Below are 26,829 nucleotides of genomic sequence, written 5' to 3' on the forward strand. Positions count from 1 at the left end.
CACCCGGAGCTCTCCACAGGGTTTGGGGGTTGGGAATAGGAGGGGACCGCCCGGCGCGCCCTGGGACCTCTCCTTGAATGCTGCTGTCGAAGCCTGGTCAGATGTCGTGGCTAAAAAAGGCAGCCGGCGGCAGCGTGACTGGCAGGGTCGTCGGCAGCTGCGGGTGTCAGTCTTACCCCGTGTCGCCGCGGGAGGGGTCCTTGGGCTGCCCCGGTCTGCGGCGTCTGGGGCCCCCGTGGAGCCGCGGGGGGGTGCGCACAAGTGATGTGGGAGTCACCGAGTGGCCGCGGGTTTCCCGGGATCCAGGGGCAAATACAGTTGTTAGGACACCTTATCTCTGTTCAGTGTCACCACCTGGGCATGGCAGTGCTTGCCCTGGAGTGAGTGCGGGGCGGGGGGAATACATTGCCACTCAGAAGCAAACTCTATTTCCTGTTTAAGAAGTGGGATTTAGCAATTGTTCAGCCTGGTGTGTGTGTTTGGGGGGGGGGGTTCCTGCATTGAATTCTTAAGGCCTAAGGAAGTTGAGAGATTTTTAGGATTCCAGAAAGGTTCTTTTTTTGTTTGCCCCCGAAGTAAGGGAGAAAAGTCCTCTATTGTAAGGTCACTTGAAAAGGTCAATAGAATGAGGCTGTTAAACATAATATCTAGATGAAGCTGTAGGCTTCCTAGAGAAGGAACGAACTTCTAAAAATTTCACTTTGAAGAAATTGTAGTATTGAAAATTCACTGAACTTATTTTAAAATTCCTATTCAAGGTCTTTCTGCGGAGGACAATTTCCATTATTTTATGTACGGCAGGTGCTACTTTCAATTAATCAGAAAGGGAAGAAAGTTTTTTTTAAAGAGGGAAGAAAGTTAAGTAAACCTTGAGCCTGATAGATGAGAAAGAAGCTTTCTGAGTCACACTTTTTCATAGTGTCCTGTGTCCAGAGAGGATTTGTGCTAATTCCCCATTTGCTTAAATTGGTGTGTGCACCTGTGTGCTTCTCTCTTCTGCACTCCCCGTAATTGGTCCCACAGTTGAGCACGTGGCCACGTTTTTGTAGATAAAGGCTTTCAACCCTTTTGTTGGAGTCTCTAGGGCTACCTTTGGTAATTAAATTGTTCAGTCGCTTTGTTGTTATTCAAATTGCTTTCGTTAGCTCCTTCTAGATTCTTAGAAGACTCCAGAGATTCAGAATGGGGATGTCTTTGGAAGATATTCGAAATAGTAGACACACAATAGGGCACATGTGTGATACTCTTTTTAAAAAAGAAAAGAGACTATATCTGGGAAGAAAAGCCCTGTAATTCGATATTGTTCTGGGGACCTGAGACATTCCATGGAAAGTAAAGGACCTGCTTATTTATTCTGCAGTTCTTTAAGGGGGCACTTTTATTAAAATTTGATTTGAGGACTTGAAATTGAAATGAAAGTAAAGCTTTGCCTGAGGGGTGGGATTTCCTGAACAAAGGGCTTCCCCAGAGCCTGGTCTTGAATGCTCCCCACTGCTCCTAACCTAAAGGCAAAATCTGTAACTCTGTTAACTGATGCTTTTCATTACTTCAGTAATAAAATCATCCCTCGTGAGTTCTTTGGATCAACCTGGAATCTTGCTATAAAAGCATTAAGTATATTTATGTGGTAAGAGGAGTGACAAATGATTATTTGCTCCTGCAAACATTACTGAGGCTGGGTCTCTATCCCCCTGGGCCTGCCGTAGGTAGGTGGTCTGTTCTCAGAAGATTTCTTCTATTATATCAGATTCCTATTCTTTCCACATATCCCTGGCTTTGATTTTGGGGTTTAGGCCTGAATGCAGAATCTCTTATCAGAATATTCACTTTCTAGAGTGGGAGAGAGGCTCCTCAGTCAGCAGTTCTAGCAACAGCTGTCCCTTACAATGTCATGCCAACTGATAGGATCCTGGGAAGTTGAGATGAGGGTGGAGGACAGGAGTTGTGACTTTTGTTCCTGGGACCTCAAGTGCCACCAAAGGGTCATCTCAATTTCTAATGGGCCCCGGGCACATGTTGCATTAGAATCCTGTGTTTATTTTGGTAAAATTTACATCTACCTACTCTCAAATGTAAGACAAGGAATGTGGAGGGAAAGGGACTTTTTTACTCTGAGGAAAGATGGATATGGTACATTTTGAACCATGAACAAAGCATTTCTCTAATGAACTGCCTTCCCCTTTTACCTTCCTAATGGACTTCATTTAATGCCTTTGCTTAGTGGGGATCCGGGGCTTTTTCCAGGAGGTTCAGAAATCTACCCTGGCCGGTGGGATGCAGGACTGACTAGCATCACCAGATAAATTGCAAAGCAGTTTATCAGGAACTGTGCAAAAAGAAGGTAGATTGAAAGTCGATAGTGTGAATTCCATTTCCCTTAGTCTTAGAAGGAACCTCTGATCTTATTTTTAAACTGAGGGCCTTGTAAGTTTTACTACAATGTGCAAAATTTGAAAACTTAGTGCAGCTAAGGTGAAACTTAAATTGCACTTCCCTGGCTTGCACTCCAAATTTTATTCATGAATAGCTGGAGTGTTCTCGGGCACTTTAGTTCTGTTAAGGACAGATTTGGACACCTCTCAACCCCCCTTTGAAGGTAGTTAATCAGAGATAAGGTGAGTCTCACCTTCAACCTCCTCACTCCAGATAAAACTCCAGAGTGGAGGCAATAAATAAGCCATTAAAAACAATTGCAGCAAATATAATTGTTTTTAGACACATGGGGTTTGAATCTTTAGTAAATTACTGTGCTTTAAAACTGCAATAACAAGGAAAGCAATTAAAAGTCACATGAGGCGCCTGGGTGGCTCAGTCAGTTAAGTATCTACCTTTGGCTCGGGTCATGATCTCTGAGTCCTGGGATCGAGTCCTGCGGGCTCCCTGCTCAGCGGTGAGTCCTCTTCTCCCTCTGTCCCTCCCCCCACTCATGCACTCTCTCTCAAATCAGTAAAATCTTTAAAAAAAAAAATCATATTTAATCAGAAAGTGAAATTGTTTTTTCCCCAAGTCCCTCCCAGTTTTTAGGGGAAATTTGGCTAAGACAGCTGCTCATGCAGAGTCCAGCTAAGGTGCGGTCTTGTTTCCATAGCAACCTGTGAACTCTCCTAGGGTCTGAGGAAGTGACAGTTTAGGTGGTTACTGGAGGCACGAAAAATCGACGGTCCGCAGATGATACTTCCCTGATGGGTGTAAATGCAGTGAAACCACTGGTTTGCATCTATTAATCATGAGTGTCAGCTTTTTTTTTTTCTTAAAGTAATTTAAAAAACTAGTGAATTTATCCTCTCATTGTTCTTTGAGAGTAAGTAGAGATAGATAATTGTTCTTCTGATAGTGACACTGTGGCTCAGAGGTGCTAGGACTTTTCTGCAGCCACAACATGAGCTAGACCTGAGCAAGGTTTAGGAGAAGGTCAAGTTCATGGATACGTAAATCTCTTTCCTTTTAATTCCACCTTGTCCAAAAAGAGTTGGGTTAGCTACAGCCCTGGCTATGCCTAATCTCTCGGGTTTTCCTCTGGCCCTGGAAATACAGAGATACAGAAGAGTTGGAATAGATGAAATACAGAATAGTTAAAAATGATGTGACCAAAGTCACACCTTAGGCACAATACTTGTTTAAATACATATGGCACGGGCGTGCGTGAGTGAGGGGGAGGGACAAAGGGAGAGTGAGAGAGAGTCTTAAGCAGACTCCACACGGAACCACACACAGGGCCTGATTTCATGACCCTGAGATCACAACCTGAGCTGAAACGAGGGGTCGGACACAACCAGCTGTACCACCCAAGCTCCCCGAGTGCTTCTTTTTATATTAGATGTTTTGTAAACATGTTTCAGTGATTCAGCGTATCATAGAATCTTGATTCTATACTTCTATCAGAAATCTCTCCCATTTTCGTATCAGAACAGACATAGGGTAGTCTGATGGGGAAAAAAGCAGAAACTAAGTTCTAGAGTTCTGGATAAGGGATGTAGTTCTGAGTTTGCAAGATCATCTTTGTCAGTCCCCAGCTGACTGTGTGTCTGTCTGTTTACCCTCTGCTTCAATCCGTCCCCTGACCCCATAGCTGTTGTTGGTGACACAATTTCACTTCATACCTCAGCCACCTCTTTCCTGTTCATTTTGTCACTTTCTTCTCTACCTCCTTTATTCATCCTTACCTTTTTTTTTAACCTTTTCTGTTCTTCCTCTTCCGTGAAAGCTTTCAAGCTGTCTTGTAACAGTGGCTTTTCCCTGCTTCTGCTGTGACACTCAAGAAAAATGGGTTTTTCACTCCTGTCCTGAATCGTGTAGGATACTGTCAACTTTCTCCTCTTGAGGACCTTTGGGGGAGACTCCAGCTTGGTTTCTCAGTGCATAAGGTAGAGGATCACAGAAAACCAACTTGGATCACTCTCAGAGTGTTAAAAAAAAGAAAAAGAAAAGTTCACAAGAGCACTTTTCTCCTTCTTGCAGGAGCATTAGTAAATCAGAACACGTTAGAAATGTTACTGAACATGTATGTTAAGGAAATATTTCATATATGGAATTTTTTAGTGACCCACCAGTGTGATGTCAAAGGGTTTCATAGGGAAAGGTTTGGTCCTTCACATATAAATAAAATCACCTTCAAAAACTTTCATGCCTTTGAAAATATATGTTCTGTTTGCATTTAATTCTCCTTACTAAGTAGTTGATCAAATGGACAATGAATCTTTATGATGTTTGCATATTCTTTTATTAATGGTATTAACATTCACATATTTAATTCCCAGTTAGGATGGAATTTCTCCCTGAGCTCCTGGGTCTTTTTTTTTTTTTTTAATTAAGCTCTTCACCCAGTGTGGGACTTGAACTCCTGACCTTGAGATCAAGAGTGGCATGGTTCACCAACTGAGCCAGCCAGGCAACCCTGAGCTCCTGGGTCGTGAATGTATAAGTGGTACCATTGATCAGAAATGTAAAGGATCACAGATAATGTAAATAGAAACAAACCAGAGACCTCTTCCTAAAAGCATGAGTAAATAGAAACTTAAGCCTTTGATGACCCTACAGAATACTAATAGCTAAGAAATTCTAATTTTCCCTTAAGGTTATGTGAGCTTCTCACTGCAGCCACATTCCACAAGAGGCCCTCTGTTACCTAGGCTTGGGCTGGGGTTAAAAAAAGAAAGAAGGGGGGTGCACGTGTATACACAGACTGTTAGATAAGGACTCATGGGCCAGGGGACATGTATGGGGTCACACAGCTGGTACACGGCAGAGCTGGGACTTGAACCCCAGCTTGTCACTATCCAAGTACTGTTTAAATCATTCCACTTGGCATCACTTTGCCACCACGTTTTCTTAATTTTTCATTAAATCTCTGTTTCATTTTCCCATTTTGGACCCGCTCAAAGGTGTTACCTCTTGGAGAACATTCCTTAATTAGAATAGTTCTCAAATGTATAATATTTCAGCATTTATGAAGTGTGTTTCCTATGATGTCTCATTCTCTGAGAGACTGCATGAGCTTAGGAAGGGAAGGCCAACCCTGTTAGAACTGTGTCAGGCCTTCAGTTCCCATTTTCCTGAATTCTGGTTCCTTCTTTGTTGTAAACATTCCCAACCCGCAGATCAGCCAGGTGTGGCCCCTAGGCAGCCACTACTCAAGGCCCTGATGCATCTTTCCCTTCCTTGTGTATTTACAAGGCCTATTGGTTTTTGACAGGGATCTGCCAGTTACTGATGAAGTAATTAGTCTGCAGGTCCAGTTACATGGCCCCTCCCCATAATGCTTTTCCTTGGATGATTGAGTTTCCCTGGGATTTCCAGCAGTCTAGTTACAAAGCCAGGCTGTTTGGAAAATTGGGGTGCTGACAGGACCCTGTGCAAAATAGGTAAGGTATGTTCAGTGTCCCTGACCGCAGTAGATAAACTGCCTAGTCATAAAGCTCATACTCTTGATACTCAAGTGCTGATCTGGGCCAGTGTCAGATAGGAAGTTTCTTTTTAAAGCTTCAGTTAATTTAGCTTCAAATTCTGCTTAGTCACTTTCATTCAGTTATCCCAGCCAACAAGCATCTGTTGAGTGTTTATTGTAGTAAGCACTGAAGGCCTCAGTTTTTACATCTGTAAAGGATAAAGTTTATTCACTTGAGGATTAGAGGTGACCCTCTGTGCTATGCAGGTGGTCAGTAAATGAGAACTGCTGGGTGATAAGAGGTTGGAGCAGGTTGGTTTGAGCTGTTTCTCGCGGTGGCCAAGGCTAAAATCTCTCAAAAATTCCCTCACCCTCCGGCAACAAGATTAGGGGAAAAACCAGCAGTTGAGGCATGGACGGCCCCAGTGACCTACATTCCCACTTCAAACCTGTCTGTGACCTCATGTTACTGTTCTTCCCAGGCCCCGGATTCTTTTCCCACCTGAGTTGCAGGCGGACAGGCACCCCAGACTCCACAACTTCAAATACCCGTTGAGCCTCTTTCCCTTTACCATCTTTGTGAATGGGCCCTTGTTAGCTTGGTCTGCCAGGTTGGGAACTTGGGGCTTCTTTCTCTCTTGTCATCTGTGTCCAGGGGATCACTGAACACTATTGAGTCAATTTGAACTTGTCACAAAATCTGTTCCTTCTGACCATTTCCATGGTCTATTCCTTAGTTCCTTCATTTCTCATTTGTGTTCTAGAATATAACCTAACTGCTGTCAGGGGAGGAAAAACTTTTCCTCTATTCTCTTAGGTTCTGAATTGGGAGCCTGCAAATTAAACTGACAAAAGATGGATTAACAAGAGAAAACCAAATTTAATTACGTACTAATGCATGAGAGTTCACAAAAAGTGCAACTTAGGTGTTTAGAGGAGTGCCTAGCTGGCTCAGTCAGAAGAGCATGCGACTCTTGATCTCATGTTGGGAGTAGAGATTAGTTAAATAAATAAATAAACTTTAAAAAAAGGTGTTTAGAATTCTGGCTTTATTACTATCTTTTTTTTTTTTTAAAGATTTTATTTATTTATTTGACAGAGAGCGACACAGCGAGAGCGGGAACACAAGCAGGGGGAGCGGGAGAGGGAGAAGCAGGCTTCCCGCAGAGCGGGGAGCCGGAGGCGGGGCTCGATCCCAGAATCCTGGGATCATGACTTAAGCCGAAGGCAGACGCTTTTTATTTATTTATTTATTTTTTAAAAGATTTTATTTATTTATTTGACAGAGAGAGACACAGCGAGGGCGGGAACACAAGCAGGGGGAGCGGGAGAGGGAGAAGCAGGCTTCCCGCGGAGCGGGGAGCCGGAGGCGGGGCTCGATCCCAGGACCCCGGGACCACGACCTGAGCCGAAGGCAGACGCTTAACGACTGCGCCCCCCAGGCGCCCCAGGGCTTTATTACTATCTTAATAAAGATGGGATGGGGAGGGGTGGAGGGGCAGTTCTGGGAGAATGAGTGACTTCTTGGAAGGGAGTTGGGGAAAGGGCATTTATGGAAAAACAAGTGACTTTTTGGAAAGATAAATGGACCCACAGGAGAAGAGGTGAGCGCGTCTGTTTGGGGCGGTGCCAACTTCTCTTCTGTCTCGGTCTCAGTCTTCGCCAAGAGAAGATTAGAGTTGCTTCCAGGAAGATTTATGGCAATAGAGTTCTTTTGGGAGGCTCTGCTTGAGGCAAAGAAGGATTTCAGGGACTTCAGTATCTTTAGCTCAGTATAATTTTTATGGCACAGTGGCTTATTCTAGACCCCTTCACTGTCTCCCCACTGACACCCTCTAGGGGGTCTGTTTCTGGAGTGAACTTCTTGAAGTATAAATCTGATCATGTTAGTCTCCCCTTGAAATCCTTAGTGATTTCCTCATGGCTTACAAAGTAAAATCCAGACCTCCCAGCATCTCATTCATGAGGTAGCAGAGTCTAGCAGTGGTTGACAAAATATGTTTGACCGTGGTCCACAATAAAAAATGTGTTTATACTGTGAACCAGCACCACATATGCGTAAGTAGACTTGAAAGAGTTTCGTTAGCGGTATGTATTCTTATTATGCATAATGTACTCTGGTATTTCCCAGTCTCTTCTTTTTTCTTTGTTGCAGTTTTTGTTTGCTGGGGAGGTAACAGGCTTCTCTATCAACTCACCTATTCAAAGATACTTATTGGACTCATGCCACATGCTTTGTAATTTGCCTGTGTATATGTGGGACAGACAATAAACAAGTAAACAGACAAGAAGACAAATGTATAAAATAGGTAATTTTGTATAGTGATAAGTACTATTTTTTTAAGATTTATTTATTTATTTGAGAGAGAGAGAGAGTGAGTGGAAGGAGGAGCAGAGAGAGAGAATCTCAAGCTCACTCCCCTCTCAGCGAGGAGCCCAGATGTTGTGCTCCATTTGAAGACCCTGAGATCATGACCTAAGCCAAAATCAAGAGTTGGTGGCTTAACCAACTGAGCCACCCAAGCCCCTGCCCTTCAGTGATAAGTACTATTAAGACACAGGGTTATCAGGAAGTCATGGGGTCTGCTTCAGCTGAGAGGAGGTAAATTGCTGCTGGGAAGAAAGCTAAGGGAAGCCAGGTGGAGGGAGAAGCGTGTCCAGACCCCGGGGTGAGGAACCTGAAGGTCAGTGTGGTTACAGGATAGGGAACTAGTGGGGAAGATGAACCCGGCACGGGATAAGAGGGTAGCCCATGTAGGGCCTTTGCAGAAAGAAGGTGTTTGGATTTTATTCGAAATGCTGTGGGAAAGAAGTCACTGGACAGTGTGCAGCCTTTTCTTGCCTTTAAACTACATTCCTTAAACTCCAGGAAAGCCAGAATCTCTTCCTGGCATGACCTTTCCCTCATTCATCTCTTTCATGCCTCCCTTTCTTTAAGACACAGATATTTCTCCAGGGAGTCCTCTGAGCCCATAACACCTCGGTAACAGTGCACTGTAATTGTCAGTTTTTCTTGTCTGTTTTTTCCTCTAATCACTAAGGAATGAATCTTTCCTTTGTGTCTGCAGCCCCTGGCTCAGCCCAGTTTAACACTTGGCAGAAGATCAGGGAACCTTTATGAAACTGAACAAACTGCCCTCTGGTAAATTTCACCTCTCGGGGGCAACTTCCTCCACACCTGCTGACACTTTTAAAGTGCCCTCCCTGGGATTCCATCTCCAGTCCCAAATCCTGTGTTTCCTTTTTGATCTTTTTTAAAAAAAGTATTAGCCCTTATATTGCAGCTCTCCTTCTCCATTCTCTTCCTTTCACCTTTCTCAGGATGTTCTTGAGCGAGTGGTGATGCACAGGGAAAGTTTAGTGGAGAAAGCCAGCTGTCCAGGAGGCCAGGTGAAGCATTTCCTGATGGGTGCTCCCTGCTATCATTCCCAGACTGGGTGAGAGCCTCTGGGAAACCCCATAGAGTTTCAGAAGCAGAGATACTTAAGGGGAGGTGGGAAAGGATTAGAGAGATTTTTTTTTTTAAATATACATGATCTGTATCAGGCCCTAGAGGCCCATCATGCTTGAGAGCAATGGCAAATCAATTTTTCCTTTCCTTTATTTATTTTCTAAAGTAATCTCTACACCCAATGTGGGGCTCAAACTCATGACCCCAAGATCAAGAGTCATACTCTACTGACTGAGCCAACCAGGGCCCCCAAAGGAAGGATTTTTGTCAGCAGTCCTCTTTGATATAAGAAACCTCTCCTGGTCAATAGCAGTGGTCAACAAAGTGTTTTTGACTGTGGTTCACATGACAAATACATTTATATTGTGAACCAGCACCACATTTGTCTAAATCTAAAAGAGTTTCGCTAGTGGTATGTACTCTTATGCATGATGTACTCTGGTATTTCCTAGTCTCTTCTGTTTTCTTTGTTGCAGTTTTTGTTGAATGCCATCTGATTGTTGCTAAAGCTCTAGGTGAGGACTCCACCACATACTAGCCCTGTGACCTTGGGCATGTTCCTTCCCCCAGATTGCTCAGGTGCAAAACAGACTTGTACCTCCTCACTGCCAGGGGAATGGGGGGTGTGGGGGAGGAGGGGGTAAAAGTTTGCAGAAATGTCTAGCAAGGTATCTGGCATGTGTCCCTACCAGCTAAATGTAAAATGCATCTGCATGGGTCTGACGGGTCTCCACAGAGTTGATGGTACCCTTGCCGATCTGGCCCACCATTTCCCAGCAGTTTATCATTGGTGGCCTGTGTTTGAATTTGGCAGGGAGAAGGAAGTACTTCCAACTGTGTGTATGTGCTGTACTGGCATGTGCATCTCACTTCCCAGCCAGTCTGTGTATATAAACTTGCACATATGCTATCTCCTCTCTACACAGTCACCTTTCCTCACCTTCCACTCTCCCAGGAGGAGGAGGAGGTCCATCCTCCAATTCATCCAGCATGGATGGCCATGCCACATAGACACTTGCAGACCCTGATGAAAATAAGTTAAAATCTACACTGATATCCAGTAGTATAAATTGGGAAGAAATAAAAACATGTATAAACACTTAAATATTTCTGTGCTTGTTCATAATTTAATGTGGACTTTTGCTTTCTTTGATTGGATTGAGTGTTGCAGAGCAGAAACAGAATGCATAGAATTTTGAGTGGGTCAGCCCTCAGTTTGAATGTTACTTGATCTTGCCAAGCCTGAAATTTCTTTACCTGTGAAATAGAGATAATACTATGTATTCCTGAAAGAGTTGAATGGGATGAAGTGTGGAGAGTGCCTAGTACAGTACTTGGCATGTGGAAAGTACCTTCATATGTGGTTGCTGAGTTTTCATTGCACCCATATTTTCCTATTCTACGAAAGGCATAGTGTCTTTGCCTAGCTTTGGGCTCTGCTCTTCTTAGAGAGCCTCCCTCCCCCACCCCCATCAACCCCATCCAAATCCTGCACTGCTTTGTCTGCATTCATAACCCTTGTAATGCACTGAGTTCCTTCCCACTGCCCATGGGCATTTCTCCCCTACTCTTTGCATTGATCTAACACTAGTTTGTGAGGCAATAATAATAATAGAACAACTATAACTCTTGAGGTTTCCATTTTTGTCCTTGAGAATACATTTAAAAAAATTTTTTGTCAGGTATTCTTTTTTACTTTTATTTTTTTATTTTTATTTATTTTTTAGAGATTATTTATTTATTTATTTGAAAGAGAGAGAGAGAGACACAGCGAGAGAGGGAACACAAGCAGGGGGAGTGGGAGAGGGAGAAGCAGGCTTCCCACTGGGCAGGGAGCCCGATGCGGGGCTCGATCCCAGGACCCCGGGATCATGACCTGAGTCGAAGGCAGATGCTTTAACGACTGAGCCACCCAGGCGCCCCTATTTTTATTATTATTCACTTCAAAATTTTTGTTTAAAGATTTTATTTATTTATTTGACAGAGGGAGAGAAAGAGAGGGAGAGAGCACAAGCGGGGAGCGGCAGGCAGAGGGAGAGGGAGAGGGAGAAGCAGACTCTCTGCTGAGCAAGGAGCACGGCATGGAGCTCAATCCCAGGATCCTGAGATCACGACCTGAGCAGAAGGCAGACACTTAACAGACTGAGCCACCCAGGTGCCCCGAGAATACATTTTTTAAAAGAGCTGTATTGAGGGGGTGCCTGGGTGGCTCAGTCAGTTAAGCCACCAACTCTTGGTTTTGGCTCAGGTCATGATCTCAGGGTCCTGGAATCAAGCCCTGTGTCAGACTCCACGCTCAGTGGGGTCTGCTTGAGGATTTCTCTCCCTCACCCTTTGCCCCTCCCCCCATTTCCGTGCTCTGTCTAAATAAATAAATAAATAAATCTTAAAAAAAAAAAGCTGTACTGAGGTACAATTGACGTAAAATTAAGTACATCTGTTTGATAAGTTTTGACATATGTGTACACGTTGGAAACCATCACCGTAACTAAGAATGTACCCATCACCCCCTAAAGGTTTTCTTATACCCCTTCAAGGTTGCTCCCTCTGACCGCTTCTCACTACCTCTAACATTTCCCAGGCAATCATTGATCTGCTATTTGTCACTATAGATGAGTTTACAGTTTTTGGAACTTTATGTAAATAGAATCACAGAGTATGTCTTTTTCAATTAGTTTCTTTCACTCAGCATAATCATTTCGATATTCATCCATGTTGTATATGTCAACAGTTTATTTCTTTTTATTGCTGAGACGCACCACAATTTGTTTATCCATTCACCTGCTGATGGACATTTGGGTTGTTAACAGTCTTTGACTACTAAAAATAAAATTGCTTCGAGCCTTTGTGTGCAAGTATGGACATACACTCTCATTTCTTTTATGTAAATATATAGCTGTGGAATGGCTGGGATAATATAATACATGTTTAACTTCTTTAGAAACCACGAAACTGTTTTCCAAAATGGTTGTACCATTTTCCCTTTCCACTAGCAGTGTATGAGAGTTTGGTACCCCCACATCCTCAACACTTGTTACTGTCTGTGTTCTTAATTTTAGCCATCTTACTGTGTATGCAATAGTATCTCATTGTGGTTTGGATTTACATTTCCTTGATGACTGATGATGTGCTGAGCATCCTTTCATGTGTGAATTTACCTTCCATAAGTCGTCTTTGGTGAATTGTCTGTTTAAATCTTTTGCTCCCCCACCTTTCCAAAAATTGAATTTTGTTTTCTTATTAATAAGTTTTTAGAGTTCCTTACATACTCCAGATACAAATCCTTTATCAGATATATGATTTACAAATATTTTCTTTTGATCTGTGGCTTGCCTTTTTTAAAATTATGTTAATGGTGTCATTTGAAGAGCAGAAGTTTTTATTTTAGTAAAGTCCAGTTTATCAATATTGGGGGGAGGGTGTTATATCTAAGAGATCTTTGCTTAACCCAGGGTCATAAATATTTTCTCCTTAGAAGTTGCATAGTTTTAGGCTTAAAATTAGGCCTATGATCTATTTTGAGTTAATTTTTGTATATGGTGTGAGATGTGGATTGAAATTCTTTTTTTTTTTTTTTTTGCATATGGATATCCAGTTGTTTTAGTACCATTTGGTAAAAATGACTATCCTTTCTCCATGGAATTGGCTTTTCATCTTTGTCAAATCTCAGCTGTCCTTGTATATGTGGGTTTATTTCTGGACTCCTTATTCTATTCCAGTGATCTATTTATCTATCTTTGTGCCCGTACCACGTTGTCTAGACTGGATTTTAAGTTTCTCCAAGATAGGAATCATGTTTTGCATATCTTTTTGTCCAGCCAACCTTACCAATCTACTACTTTGAGTACAGTAATCAATATATTTATTGTATTGAAAAAACAGAAACCTTACAACAACCACTTAACAAGATAATATGGAGTTAAAATCACAATTTAAAGAGTATTTAATATTTTGAAATATTTCTGTGTCTGCTATGACTCCCTATACATTAAACTTTTTTCAAAACTAATTTTAATTATATATATACACATATATGTATATATATTGTATAAATGTGTTTCCTTTTTAATAGTTTTTTTTTAAGATTTTATTTATTCATTTGAGACACAGAGATACAGAGAGAGAGAGAAAGCATGAGCAGGGAGAGAGGCAGAGGGAGAGGGAGAAGCAGGCTCCCTGCTGAGCCAGGAGCCTGATGTGGGGCTCGATCCCAGGACCCTGGGATCATGACCTGAGCCAAAGGCAGACACTTAACCATCTGAGCCACCCAGGCGCCCCTAAATGTGTTTCCTTTTTAAAATTAAAGCCACAGGCGTGCCTGGCTTTAGTCACATGCTGCTGCATGTGACTCTTGATCTCAGAGTTATGAGTTCAAGCCCCACTTTGGGTATAGAGATTACTAAAAAAAATAAACTTAAAAAAAACTAAAGCCAAAATCCCTTTGATGATTCCCCCAGATCTTTTACCCATACACTCTTTGTTTGCTGTGTGTCCTTCTGGACCCTTTTCTAATGTACTTGCACAAGTATTTATATTTTCTACTGGTTTGAGATAATTACTCCTAAAGTCACTTTAAACCTTTATCTCATACTTTCCAGCACTGTATCCCTTTGTACTACATTCTGAGAGGATTTGATGTTCCAGTTCACTATCGCCCTCTTTATCTGTCTTTATTCTGCTTTTCAATCGGTATATCTAACCACCCTCCCCAATTATATTTTTCTTTCTAAGATCTCTAAGGCTATTTTTTCATGGTTGCTCTTATTCTGAAACTGTCTGTTCTTGTTTTATGGATACCACATTTTCTCTGAATATTTTAATTACACTTAACTTGGAAGTTTACTCTGACTCCTTTATGAACTCTGCTTCTTCAGATGTATGTTCAGGTATATGCATATTAGACTTTTGAGGAAATGTCTGGAGAGAAGATGGTACTGCTTCTACCTGTTGAACTCCATGTAGTGAGAGTTAGGGAAGGGCAGAGTAGTGTGGGTGCTCCCTGTTCCTGCTGGGCATCTTGAGCCCCTGGAGCACTGCCTTCCCCCTCATACCCAAACTCCTGTAGTCATTGCCCCTACCTGGAAGTGTGTCGTAGGTGGGTGAGTGGCAGCAGTGCTCAGAGTTTATCCGCTGGCTTTTCTCATTATGATTCTCCAAATAACAACCCTGTTGGTTGTCTTCATGCCCCTCCCTGTTTGGGCTTCCACCAGTTCTACCTTCTGCAGCAGAACCCTACCATTCCTGGTCAAGGGCTGCAGGGTCTGTCTTCAACCTGACCTTCGTGTTTCTTAGGGATTTCTCTGCAATCTGTCGACTTTAAGGTTTTTTTGTTTTGCTTTAAGCTCAGATATTTATGTTTATTTGTTCATCTATTTATTTATGGTTGATACCTTTTCTGTTATTTTAGAGATTGATTCACTGTGGGAGGGGAAGACTGTGACATGTTACCAGTCTGAAAATTTTAAAACTCGAAGCCCTGTTTTCTTTTTTAATTTATGCCCTGCTTTTGCTAAGATGGACTTGTAATGACAGTACTGTGAGTGAGTAGCATATGATGACTGAGGAAGAAGAAAGCTGGTGACTTTTTTGGGTGCTTTCCTTCCTCATTATTGCTTCTATAGTATATCATCAGCAGATGGTTGAATTGGGTTAAGTTGAACTGGAGAAGAATGTGTGGGTAGGGTAGGAGCAAAGTGTTGCTTATAGTCGGGTAGCAGCTGTGCACATCTGTACCTGCTTACTTTTTTTTTATTCAGTTGTTTTACCTGAAATTTGTGTGTTTACTGAAACCTACTGCAAATTCAAACATCAAAAAATTATATATAGTAATGAAATTCACTAAGATATTATCAAATATTAATATGTATTTTAGACAATTGTAGAGACTTGGAAAAATTTATTAGTTACAATAAGGGAAAAAAGAATTACTTTCCAGTCACTGTTGAATCGGATCGGTTCCAGGGACTGAGAAAAATATAAGAGAGGTTGCCAGAAGGAAACAAAAAAGAAATTCATGTATACTGGACATATGTTTTCATTTCTTTGAATATATTCCTAGGAGTGGAATTGCTGGGTCATATAGTGACTCAGTGTTTAACCTTCTGAGAAACTGCCAAACTGTTGAAAGCACATCATTTTACGTTCTCACCAATATTGGATGAGGGTTCTAATTTACTCCATAGCCTCACCAACACTTGTTACTGTTTGTCTTTTTGATTATAGCCATCCCGGTGGGTGTGAAGTGGCATCTTATTGTGGTTTTGATTAGTATTTCTTGGCTGGCTAATGATGTGGAACATTGTTTCATGTGCTTATTGGCCATTTTTGTTATCTTTGGAGAAATGTCTCTTTAGATTCTTTGCCCATTTTTTAAATTAGGTTGTCTTTATTATTGAATTGTAAGAGTTCTTTATATATTCTGGATATTAGTCCCTTATCACATATGTGATTTGCAGGTGTTTTCTCCCATTCTGTGGGTTGTCTTCACTTTTCTTTATAATGTCCTTTGAAGCACCAATGTTTTAAATTTTGATGAAGTCCAAAACTGTTTGGGGCATAACTCAAATGAACAAGCATCTCTTTAGGGCATAGAAGACGCTGATGATCTAGACAAAGAAGACGTTGCTTTGGAATGCTAAGACTGGATTTTTTTCCCCTCACACTCTGCTCCAGGAAAGCTCTACCTTTCACACTCCAGATTTGCTGATTGTGATATGGAGTTGTACAGGTTTTCCTGCCCTCTGGAATGGTGTGACAGGTAGCAAAACAGCATTTTTCAGTGTTCTGCCCTTACTAAAAGGCCCCTCAATGAGTGGAGTGAGGTAGTTAGCAGTCTCTGTATTTGGAAGAGTGGCATTGTCTGTGAATCATAAATCACATCTGAGGTGGAAGTGAAACTCCTCTAATTAACCGCTGTGAAAGCAACTCACCCTCATTCTTGTTTTGTGGTTTCTCCAGTTCTGGACTTCAGCGATCCCTTCAGCACTGAGGTGAAGCCCAGAATCCTGCTCATGGGCCTGAGGAGAAGTGGCAAGTCATCTATTCAGAAAGTTGTCTTTCATAAAATGTCTCCCAACGAAACACTGTTCTTGGAGAGCACAAACAAGATCTGCCGGGAAGACGTTTCCAATAGCTCCTTTGTTAACTTTCAGATTTGGGACTTCCCAGGGCAGATTGACTTTTTTGACCCTACATTTGACTATGAGATGATCTTCCGGGGAACAGGAGCGCTGATATTTGTCATCGACTCCCAGGTAAAGTTCAGTCTCGGGATACTTGGGACTGGAGACCCCTCCTCCCCCCAGACGCCATCCCTCCCCTATGTTCAAACCACTTCCTTTGTGTTGGTTTTGGTGTGGTTTTTAGAATCGGGAATAGCCCTTTTTACCAAACAAGCGTTTCTCAGTGGGGGCTCTCAGGGGTGCAAAGGAAAAAAGTCTTCCTCTGTGGAACCCTAACCAATGAGCAGTGAGCAGCGTCAGGGAGTTGTCTACATCTCAGCAAATCACAGAAACCTTATAGATGGAGAGGGCCACCATACAGCCCAAGGACAACAACTACATGTCCCCTGCCCCCGATATTCTTGGCAGACATCTGTAAAATAGCACAGGTTCTCTGCAACAAAAATATGTATATAAGCCTGCATTTTAAAATATTTACTCGGGGCGCCTGGGTGGCTCAGTTGTTAAGTGTCCCAGGGTCCTGGGACCTAGCCCCACATTGGGCTCCCTGCTCTGCGGGAAGCCTGCTTCTCCCTCTCCCACTCCCCCTGCTTATGTTCCCTCTCTCGCTGTCTCTTTCTCTGCCAAATAAATAAATAAATCTTTAAAAATAATAATAAAAATAAAAAATAAAAAGGAAAATTACATTTATAAAAATTAATAAATAAAATGTTTACTCTTTCCTAGGAAGATAAAGTTCTAAGTATGAAATTTTTCTTTTGAATTAAATTATTGTAATTATCACTAGTACACAATTGATAGCATAACTATTACTTATTTTATAGGTAAGTACTAAATATAAAAAGTAAAATTTCGATTGATAAGTATATCTTTTAAGATGATGGATATTTTTCCACTTAATTCACATATCCATGCTTGAATAAGACAAGATTTGGCATCAATTCTATTTTTTGATTGTGTCGATGTAAGCACTAAGAAACCTTGTTCACATAAATAAGTAGATGGATACGGGGTGAGTTTTGTTATAGCATTCACTCAATTATTTAAACACTTTTCAAGTTATATCCCCTAAATTGCCCAGTTTTCTATCACAAAGGTTTGTTTTTACTAGTTAATCAGTAGACATCCTGATTGGGCTTTCCTTTAACTTTGCTGAAAGCAAAGACGTGGGGACCCCCTGACTGGTGAAGAGTCTTTGTACCCAGGAATCAGTTACTCACTTTATTAGTATACAAACTGGTCTTCTGAATTGTCTCTTTGGTCCTCTGGGCCTTTCTCCTGTGAAGTGGGAGCCAGCAGTTAAAGGGGGGGAGGGGGGAGGGAAGCAGCAGATTTCAGGTACATCTCAGGCATGCCGGTCTTAGGAAAGAGTACAGGGAACAGAACTGAGACAACGATGCTCTTCAAACTCTCTATGTCCAGGCACTCTTAGAAAGTGTCCTGGAAGCCTTGCTGAGGCTGAAGTCTCTCCCAAGGGCTCTCTTTTACAGCTGTGGGGGATAAATGGCAGTAAGTCCTTCCAGAAATGCACTAAACCAGCTCTAAGTTCAGGGCAGGATATTTCCCTGAAACTGGACCTGCAATCATACAGATGGGCCAAGCACACCTGCGCCTTCCAGAAGTGCCAATGGAGTTAGGGAGGCAGGGACATGTAAACTGTTAGTAATAATGGTTCTGAGCCCGCTCTTGGAAAACCCCTTCTCTGAGAAGACTGCTCATGCCCGAGAGCCTCATAAATTCATCCAGGGAACTAGGTGCCTGTTTAATATAATAATGAAATTTTCAACTAAGCCTTTTAGTTCCAAGTGATGGCACTGCGTCCGTCTGGTGTAGCTGTGAGAGTGTGGCCATCTGGGAGGAGGGGCTCTTTCTTTCTTTTTTGGTGGTGGTGCGCTGGGTGGGGTGGGGGGAAGACTTTAAATTCTGGTGCCTGATCTGTGAACAGCAGTGCTTCCCCTCTCCTGGGCCCATCTGGAAATGCACGCCTCTAGACACCTGCATCAGGTCCAAGCCCTGCTGTCGGTCGCTGCCTTCCTGGCTGTCCCACTTGTACTGACCTGTTTTCTGGCCCATCTGTGGTCGTGGCAGTAGCCCCTGCCTTCCTGCCTAGGTCTGCCGGCACCATAAATTAGGGAGCTGGAGCAGGACGGAGCAGCCGGGTTGTGTGCGCGCTGCCGCACGGAGGGCGAGCTATCGTCTATGCCCCACCCAGCTGTCTCTTCGAAGCTCCAGGTTTTTCCCCAAGTCACTCCACTGCTGTTTCTGCAGTTGTTGAACCAGGTGGCAGTGGTAGTAGCCTGACCCTTGGGTAAGAAGATTCCAGTCAGGGCGCCTGGGTGGCTCAGTTGGTTAAGCGACTGCCTTCGGCTCAGGTCACGATCCTGGAGTCCCGGGATCGAGTCCCACATCGGGCTCCCTGCTCGGCAGGGAGTCTGCTTCTCCCTCTGACCCTCTTCCCTCTGGTGCTCTCTATCTCTCATTCTCTCTCTCTCTCAAATAAATAAATAAAATCTTTAAAAAAAAAAAAAAGAAGATTCCAGTCAGAGGACTCCTCTTTTCAAGACAGTGGCTTAGGAAGTACTCACTTCAATACCATGTTGTGCTTATGTAGCAACTGGCGTTTCTAGAATTCAGACGTCCAACGCAGCCCTATCCTAGGTGTTTGTACTATGGCTATAAGGTGGCTAAAAATAGGTTCGCTTGCCTATTTTTAAGTTGCAACTGTAATTTGGTTTTAATGTTACCTGAACATGAAAAGTGGCCCTTCAGTTTGGGTTGGTAAATGTGTGTTTTCTTTTATTTTGTTTCTTGTGGGTTTCTTTTCTTCCCCCTAGTTGTAGGGAAGAGAAAGGTATAAGAATGTTTGAGAAATTTGTCTTTTTAAGTTCCACTTTCAAAAAGGGTGGAAAAACATTGTTGAGAGCTATCATTTACTAAAAAGAATGAATAATGAAATAAGCTGTTTTAGAGTCTGTGTAATATATACTTTTGTATTGGAAGCAGACTGTAAAAACCATGTTTTCAGGAATTTTTATATGATGTGATTATAAGCACTGAAAAGAAAAGCAAACTTCAGGCGATCTTGGCAGGCACTTGAACGTCATTGCCTGTATTTCTAAACAGGGCTCTGTTGGTCTGACGCCTCAAATTTTTATTTTTTCCTTGTGAGTTCCTCACAATCACAGGATTGCCAGGTAAATATATCACCAAGGAGAAAATGTGTCCTCCCAGAATGTTGTAAAATGAAAGAGCATGAAAGGATCCAGAGTGATTTCCTGTGAGCTAACTGCATGACACTGTCAGCCCCCCAGGCAGAGCCCACAACATGTCCCCACACCCCAGGGCCATCCTTGGCCCCCTGAAGCCATATCTCACGGGCCTTGGGATCCAAAATGAAGTGTCAGCTTCATCTACATTGGTGATTGTGACCTGCCTGTAATTCCTAGATCTAGTTTTTTTTTTTTTTTTTTAAGATTTTATTTATTTATTTGACACAGAGAGAGACACAGTGAGAGAGGGAACACAAGCAGGGGTGGTGGGAGAGGGAGAAGCAGGCTTCCCGCGGAGCAGGGAGCCCGATGCGGGGCTCGATCCCAGGACCCTGGGATGATGACCTGAGCCGAAGGCAGATGCTTAACCAACTAAGCCACCCAGGCGCCCTCTATATCTAGTTTTGGAATAGGAACTAAGGCGGTGTATTTTTCCTGTATTTTTATTTGTTGTAGAAAATATTAACAGACACAGTGGGAAAAATAAGCCACGCGCCCTCTGTTCGAATAAACCAAGTATTTTCTTCTTTCAAATGTTATTTTTAGTCCTAAGTACTTGCCACTTCATCACTTAGTTGGTAATCAGATCATTTTATATGGCTGGCAGGAAGTTACAGTAACAACTTCTGATCTTTTGAGATTGTGATACTCTCTTGACATTGGCTAGTTTTGCTCACAGACATGTCCCCTTAACTCCCCTCTTCAGTTAAAGACACAAACCATAACAATTTTTGAGGTATAATTTACATACAATAAGATGCATTCATTGTGAGTTTACAGTTCAGTAAGTTTGACAAATGGGTATAACTTGTAACCACTCCACAGTCAAGATACAGAATATTTCTACCACCCGAAAAGCTTCCTTTGTTGTCCTTTCGCAGCCTCCCCCTGATTTTCAAGACAATGTAAATGAATTCTGTATGTTGTTTAGGGATAAATATATATGTAGTAACATATAAAGAGATGATTGAGAGTAAACGCTAAACTCAGGAATAGTGGATACCTCTGGAGGGTGGGGGGTAGAGTGGTGGTGTGGGCCGGGAGGATGGGGAGAGACACATGGGACTTCAGTGTCTACTGTTTGATTTCTTTTTTTTTTTTTAAGTTTATGTATTTAATTAATCTCTATACCCAATGTGGAGCTCGAACTCACGACCTCAAGATCAAGAGTCACATGCTCAGGGCGCCTGGCTGGCTCACTTGATAGAGCATGCAACTCTTGATCTCACAGTTGTGACTTTGAGCCCCATGTTGGGTGCCCAGGTAGCTTAAAAAAAAGGGTTGCATGGTCCTCCAGCTGAGGCAGCCAGGCACCCCTGCTGTTTGATTTCTTAAACAAGGAGATGCATACGCAGATGTTCATCATATTATAAAAGTGTCATTTGTAGGAAGGAGAAAAAAATAGTATTGCATTATTTGGGTCAGTTACTCTAGATCAGAGGTCAGCAAACTGTTTCTGTAGAGGGCTAGTTGGTAAGTATTTTAAGCTTTGCAGGCTGTCTGTACCATCTCCGAGGAGTTTCCAGAGAGGAACACCCCTCAACTCTGCCACTGCACCAGAAAAGCAGCCATAGACAATATGTAAATAGATGAGTATGGCTGTGTTCCAATAAAACTTTGCTTATAAGCAACACAGAGTGGATCCAGTTTGGTCCTTGGGCCATGGTTTGCTGACCTCTGCTCTAGACCAGTGCTCTTATCTTTCCTCCTGGCTCCTTCCCCATCCTCCCAGCGACCCATATCACATTTCCATCTCTAACTGTTTATCACCGTTCACCCAGGGACTCAAAAATCTGGGAAGAATAGTATCCCAGGGAAGGTTCTAGGTGGTATGGGGTCATTTTGAATTCATAAAACTGCCATGCTGATCTTATGACTGTCATCAGGCTACATCATGACTGCCTAGAGCTGTGTTTTCCTGCCTTTCTTTTTCATCTCTTTGTTCATGAAACTTCAGTTTTCCAACTTGAATTCCATGAAACCAGCTTTTATTTGGGCTTTTGCAAAATATTTTGGAGGATTGTACCCACATGGTTTCCAAATTAGGAGTGTATATGAAAGAAAAAAAAGGTAACTCTGAAGTAAGGTGATGGGGGGTAGATTAATTAACTCGATTGGGAAGATCATTTCATGATGTATATGTATATCAAAACATCATATTGTACACCTTAAATGTACACAGTGTTTATTTGTTGATCATACCTCAGTAAAACTGGGGAAAAAAAGAGTGTCTCTGGAAGGCAGCATAGAAGGGTTTGGCCTCCCCTGACAGGAGTGTGCCTTTGTTCCCAGGACGACTACATGGAAGCCTTGGCCAGGCTCCACCTCACCGTGACCAGGGCTTACAAAGTGAACACTGACATCAACTTCGAGGTGTTTATTCATAAAGTGGATGGTCTGTCAGATGACCACAAAATTGAAACCCAAAGAGATATTCATCAGAGGGCAAACGATGACCTTGCAGATGCTGGATTAGAAAAAATTCACCTCAGGTGAGAACAGAAACCCTTCCGGGATCACAGTAATCAACGGAAAAAAGCAGGTGTGGAGTCCAAAGTCAGCACGAATGGTTTGGTGTTCACCTGTTTACCCTATTTGTGCCGTACACATTGGGACAGGATTTGGGAAAAGCAAGCTTTGCATGTGCTAATTCTAATTTTTGTTTTTGTTTTTTAAACAAATGGTCAAAGCTAATGTTTTCCCCACATAGGAAAAACATAAAACTCAGGAACATAATTCAGGAAGTTAATCAATGCTGAAGTTTACAATTCTTGATAAATATGATAGTATTTATAGTCACAAGTAAAAGAGAACTCTGAAGATAATTCAAATAAAAATACAGAGGAAAACCACTTCTCTGTCAGTTGTTTTTCTTTTTAAGATTTTATCTTTAGGTAATCTCTACACCCAACATGGGGCTTGAACTTACAACCCCAAGATCAAGAGTCGCATGCTCCACTGACTAAGCCAGCCAGGCGCCCCTCTGTTAGTTTTTTATGGGGAAGTGTATGCATCATTCGATTTGCAAATTGGAAAATGAAGATCTTAGATGCTTCAATATCAGTAACATAGCCATTACTAACCTAACAGGAGTGTGTAGAGATGACCTGGTGGGGATTCTTCTGCAGAATGTAAGGAAGCTCGTATGGGCACATACCACTGTATTTTTAAGCTTTCCGGTCCAGCCAGTCAGCAGATGAGAATGGGCACAATTCTGGCTTTTTGGGAGCTGGGGAGGAATGGCTTGTTAAGACATGTTCATTTTTTGCTGAGGTCATTTTAAGTTCCGAAGGGGGCTAGAATGCGTGCGTAGGGACTGTAGGTACACACGGCCGGGCACCGTGTTGTGACAGCCTAAGCAGTCTGTTCCCCAGTCAGAAGGAAAATGTGACGAAATACTGTTTTCTCTTTCAGCTTCTATTTGACGAGCATATATGATCATTCAATATTTGAAGCTTTTAGCAAAGTGGTTCAGAAACTGATTCCACAACTCCCCACCCTGGAGAATTTGCTAAACATCTTTATCTCAGTAAGTAAATACTTTTCTCCCGTTAGAATCATTTGCAGAATTTTAGAATAACATTGCAAGTGTGAAAACAGTCTTATTTCTGCTTGCGCTTACGGCATTGCAAGGTCACTAAAGCGATTACTCTGGAAGATTGCTCCTACGTGCTGTTTTATGTTCTTTAACATTTCACTCCCCAAAGCATTCCTGTACTGTCCTGGTATAATTAGAATGTTTGTTAAAGTTATAGGCAATCATTCAATGTTGATAGAGCCCTACGAGATGCAGGAAGCTTAAGGGTGGTTGTGGCGCTAAGATATAACCATTGAGTATTTTCTATCTGTTTAGCACTGTGGATGATGTGCTGTCTGAATGAATCCTATAAACTGTCAGGTCTAGGCAAGCTCTGCTGCTGACTCGAGTCAGACTTGTTGGTTCTACTCATATTTACTCTGTCACTCCATAGTTTGGGTTAGATTTTATTTATTTATTTAAGATTTTATTTATTTGACAGAGAGAGAGAGAGGACAAGCAGGGGGAGTGGAAGGCAGAGGGAGAGGGAGAAGCAGACTCCCTGCTGAGCAGGGAGCCTGCCGTGAGGAACCTGGGATCATGACCTGAGCTGAAGGTAGACACTAACCAGCTGAGCCACCCAGGCGTCCCTAAATTTATTTTATTTTAAAATTTACAGTCAGTAAAATTAGTGTTTTTACTTGCCTTTCCCTAACTGCAGGTACATCTCTAAAAGCCAGGAAACACTGCCCAATTTGTTTACCTACAGTAAATAATTTATGAAAAATAAGAATTTTCCATTTCTTATGCAAATCCATTATAAAGGTTTATGTGAGGTTTAAATTGTAATAAAATAGAACAAAACTTTTAGTAAATTAATTTTTGTTCATTCATATTTTACATTGAGGATGGCATGTAATTTTTTTATACAGTGATGATATGTTCTAAAATCAGTGTCCCTTTAAGATAGCATCTTCTTTTTGTTTCAGAATTCTGGAATTGAAAAGGCATTTCTCTTTGATGTGGTCAGTAAAATTTATATTGCAACTGATAGTACCCCAGTGGATATGCAAACCTATGAGCTCTGCTGTGATATGATCGATGTGGTTATTGACATCTCTTGTATTTATGGGTAAGTAAAATATTCTTAAAGGGTACAAATAAGCCATACTTCAGATTAGAAAATGAAACCTTTCATAACCTTTGTAACATTTGCATTTACTTATTTGATTTTAATACTTCTGTTTTAAATGACTGAGATCTGTAAATAAATATACCACTTAGCATGCAATAACAACCAAAAATAATTGATTAAATGCCTGACATTTTGCTAATAAGCGTATTGCATACATTATATCATTTAATTCCCTGCTGTTCCATGAGGTGGGAATTATTATCCCCATTTCACAGATGGGGAAACTGAGGTTCAGAGTGGTTAGATTTCTAACCCCTGCTCACACTGTCAATAAAGGATAGAACTGGAATTTGAACTCAAATCTGATTCCTGGTTTTTCTACTGAAAAATCTGTCATCATATCATAACGTCATACACACTTGGGAGAGACTAATAGGATCCTCGAACTCTAAATACATATTGCATATTAACAACAGTTCTATTACTTTCTTCATTATAGGAAATAACTGCCGGATTTGTCTTCTTTTATGAGCAGCAGAGAATTACAAAACTAAGCAAACATTACCTGTTTATTATCATAGTCTTAGAGTCTTGGGAAACAGAACCTCCTATACACTTACAATATTATAAAATAAACAAGGAGTGGAGAAAATTAATTGTCGTACTGAACATAGAAACAATTCCACATAATTTTAAATTTCCTGAATGGGTGTCATATAGAGTAAATGGATATGAACTAGTTTGTCTTACTAAGATCAAGTTGTCGCTGTCGATGTATATTGGATCTTACATGTTTATCCAATCATTGATGGGTAAGGCTCTTGTTCATCTTCCCCTTTACTCACCAGCTGTAACCTGCCTCACACAGCCTCCTCTGTCAACTTCGGTGAGGTTCCCAGTCTCTCCATTTCTCTCTTCCTCTGTCTGAAAATCCTTTGCCCCCTCAGTTGAGATTCTTTCTGCTATACACACAAGCACGCAGGGTCCCTTCCATTATGAAATAGGGAAAGTGATACTATAAGTCTGTAGTGAGGATGACATATCGTTAGGCTTCACCTGGTAGGCCCTGGATAAATGTAGCTGCCATTATTATTATTATTATTATTATTATTTATTGTTATTATTAAACGTTGCCATCTGGTTTTAGGAACAAACCTTATTCCCCAAGATTACTGCCTTCTTAGTATTATTAAACACTGCCATCTGGCTTCAGAAATAGACCTTGTTTTCCAAGATTACTGCTCTATAGCATTCTATTGTTTTTAAACTCTAAGTGGATTGACCTTGAAATAGTCATGGAAACTGAATGTATCCTGATTACAGTCTAGATTGCTGTGGTAATCAAATACAATAAACACAATTAATCTGGCACCTATTTAATGATATGCGTAATCATTATTGTGCCATATGGTAATTAGATGTAAGTGGTAAACTGTTCATGTAAATGATGTTAATCAGAGTTCCTCTTACCCAGCTAAAACAAACATGAGGAGGGCGGTAGCAGGAGGAATCAGATTGTTTTTCAGTGCGGGAATGCAGTGCTCCTGAGAACCCATCAGGTGCAGTAAGAACCAGTCTGGGTCGCCAATTGGGCTTGGGCCCTGGAGTTTCCTCAGTGTTTGCTGGAGCCACAAGGAGCCAGCCCAGCTAACTGGCAGCGGCGGAGGAAACAGGCTTGTTGCCAGGTCCCAGCTGCTCCGTGGAGACCAGCAGGGCCCGAGGCAGGTGACCCCGCGCCTCGGTCAGTCTGCCCCGGAATCTGCTGAACGTCTGCTCTCCAAGCGCACACACGCGCGCGCGCGCGCGCACACACACACACACACACACACACACACACACACACACACACACACGATTTAAATATATTGCAGCTGCCTGTGTTCTTACCGCTTTGTGAACGCAGACTTGAGGAGTAGCACATAGTTGTTGCAGTTGTAATCCGTCACCAGTGTTTACTTGTAATTTTTTTGGTCTTTATGGTTTTTCCAATTTGTTTAATGTGTACTTTTTTCTGAAGATGAATGCAATCCATGCTCATTGCAGAAAATATGTAAAAGCATAAAGAATAAAATTAAAATAGCCCATAATGTCTTCACCTAGAGGCAGTCACTATTACCATTTTATTGTGTTTTATTCTTTTTTTTAAAGATTTCATTTATTTATTTGAGAGAGAGCATGAGTGGGAGGGGGGAGGGACACAGGGAGAAGCAGACTCCCCACTGAGCAAGGAGCTGGACTTGGGGCTTGATCCCAGGACGCTGGGATCGTGACCTGAGCTGAAGGCAGATGCTTAACTGACTGAGCCACCCAGGCGCCCCTAATGTGTTTTATTCTTATTTCTCTGTGTAATTTTTAGGATAATGTGATCACTTTGTATATATAATTTTATATA

General features: G+C 41.9%; 1 protein-coding gene across 2 annotated transcripts in view; it reads left to right on the plus strand.

The window, feature by feature from the left end:
- RRAGD (Ras related GTP binding D) overlaps positions 1–26,829 on the plus strand; it is a 39,198-nt gene that overhangs the window by 649 nt on the left and 11,720 nt on the right. For both annotated transcript variants that reach the window (XM_028107995.2, XM_088023918.1), the window contains exons 2-5: positions 16,293–16,588; positions 22,078–22,277; positions 23,200–23,314; positions 24,292–24,434. In XM_028107995.2, coding sequence (XP_027963796.1) covers positions 16,293–16,588; positions 22,078–22,277; positions 23,200–23,314; positions 24,292–24,434 — 754 coding nt within the window. The remainder of the gene's footprint in view (positions 1–16,292; positions 16,589–22,077; positions 22,278–23,199; positions 23,315–24,291; positions 24,435–26,829) is intronic.

The sequence above is a fragment of the Eumetopias jubatus genome, unplaced genomic scaffold (assembly GCF_037043125.1).
Source record: "Eumetopias jubatus isolate StellerSeaLion01/CBP00866 unplaced genomic scaffold, mEumJub1_p1.0 scaffold_6, whole genome shotgun sequence".
Classification (NCBI taxonomy): Eukaryota; Metazoa; Chordata; class Mammalia; order Carnivora; family Otariidae; genus Eumetopias; species Eumetopias jubatus.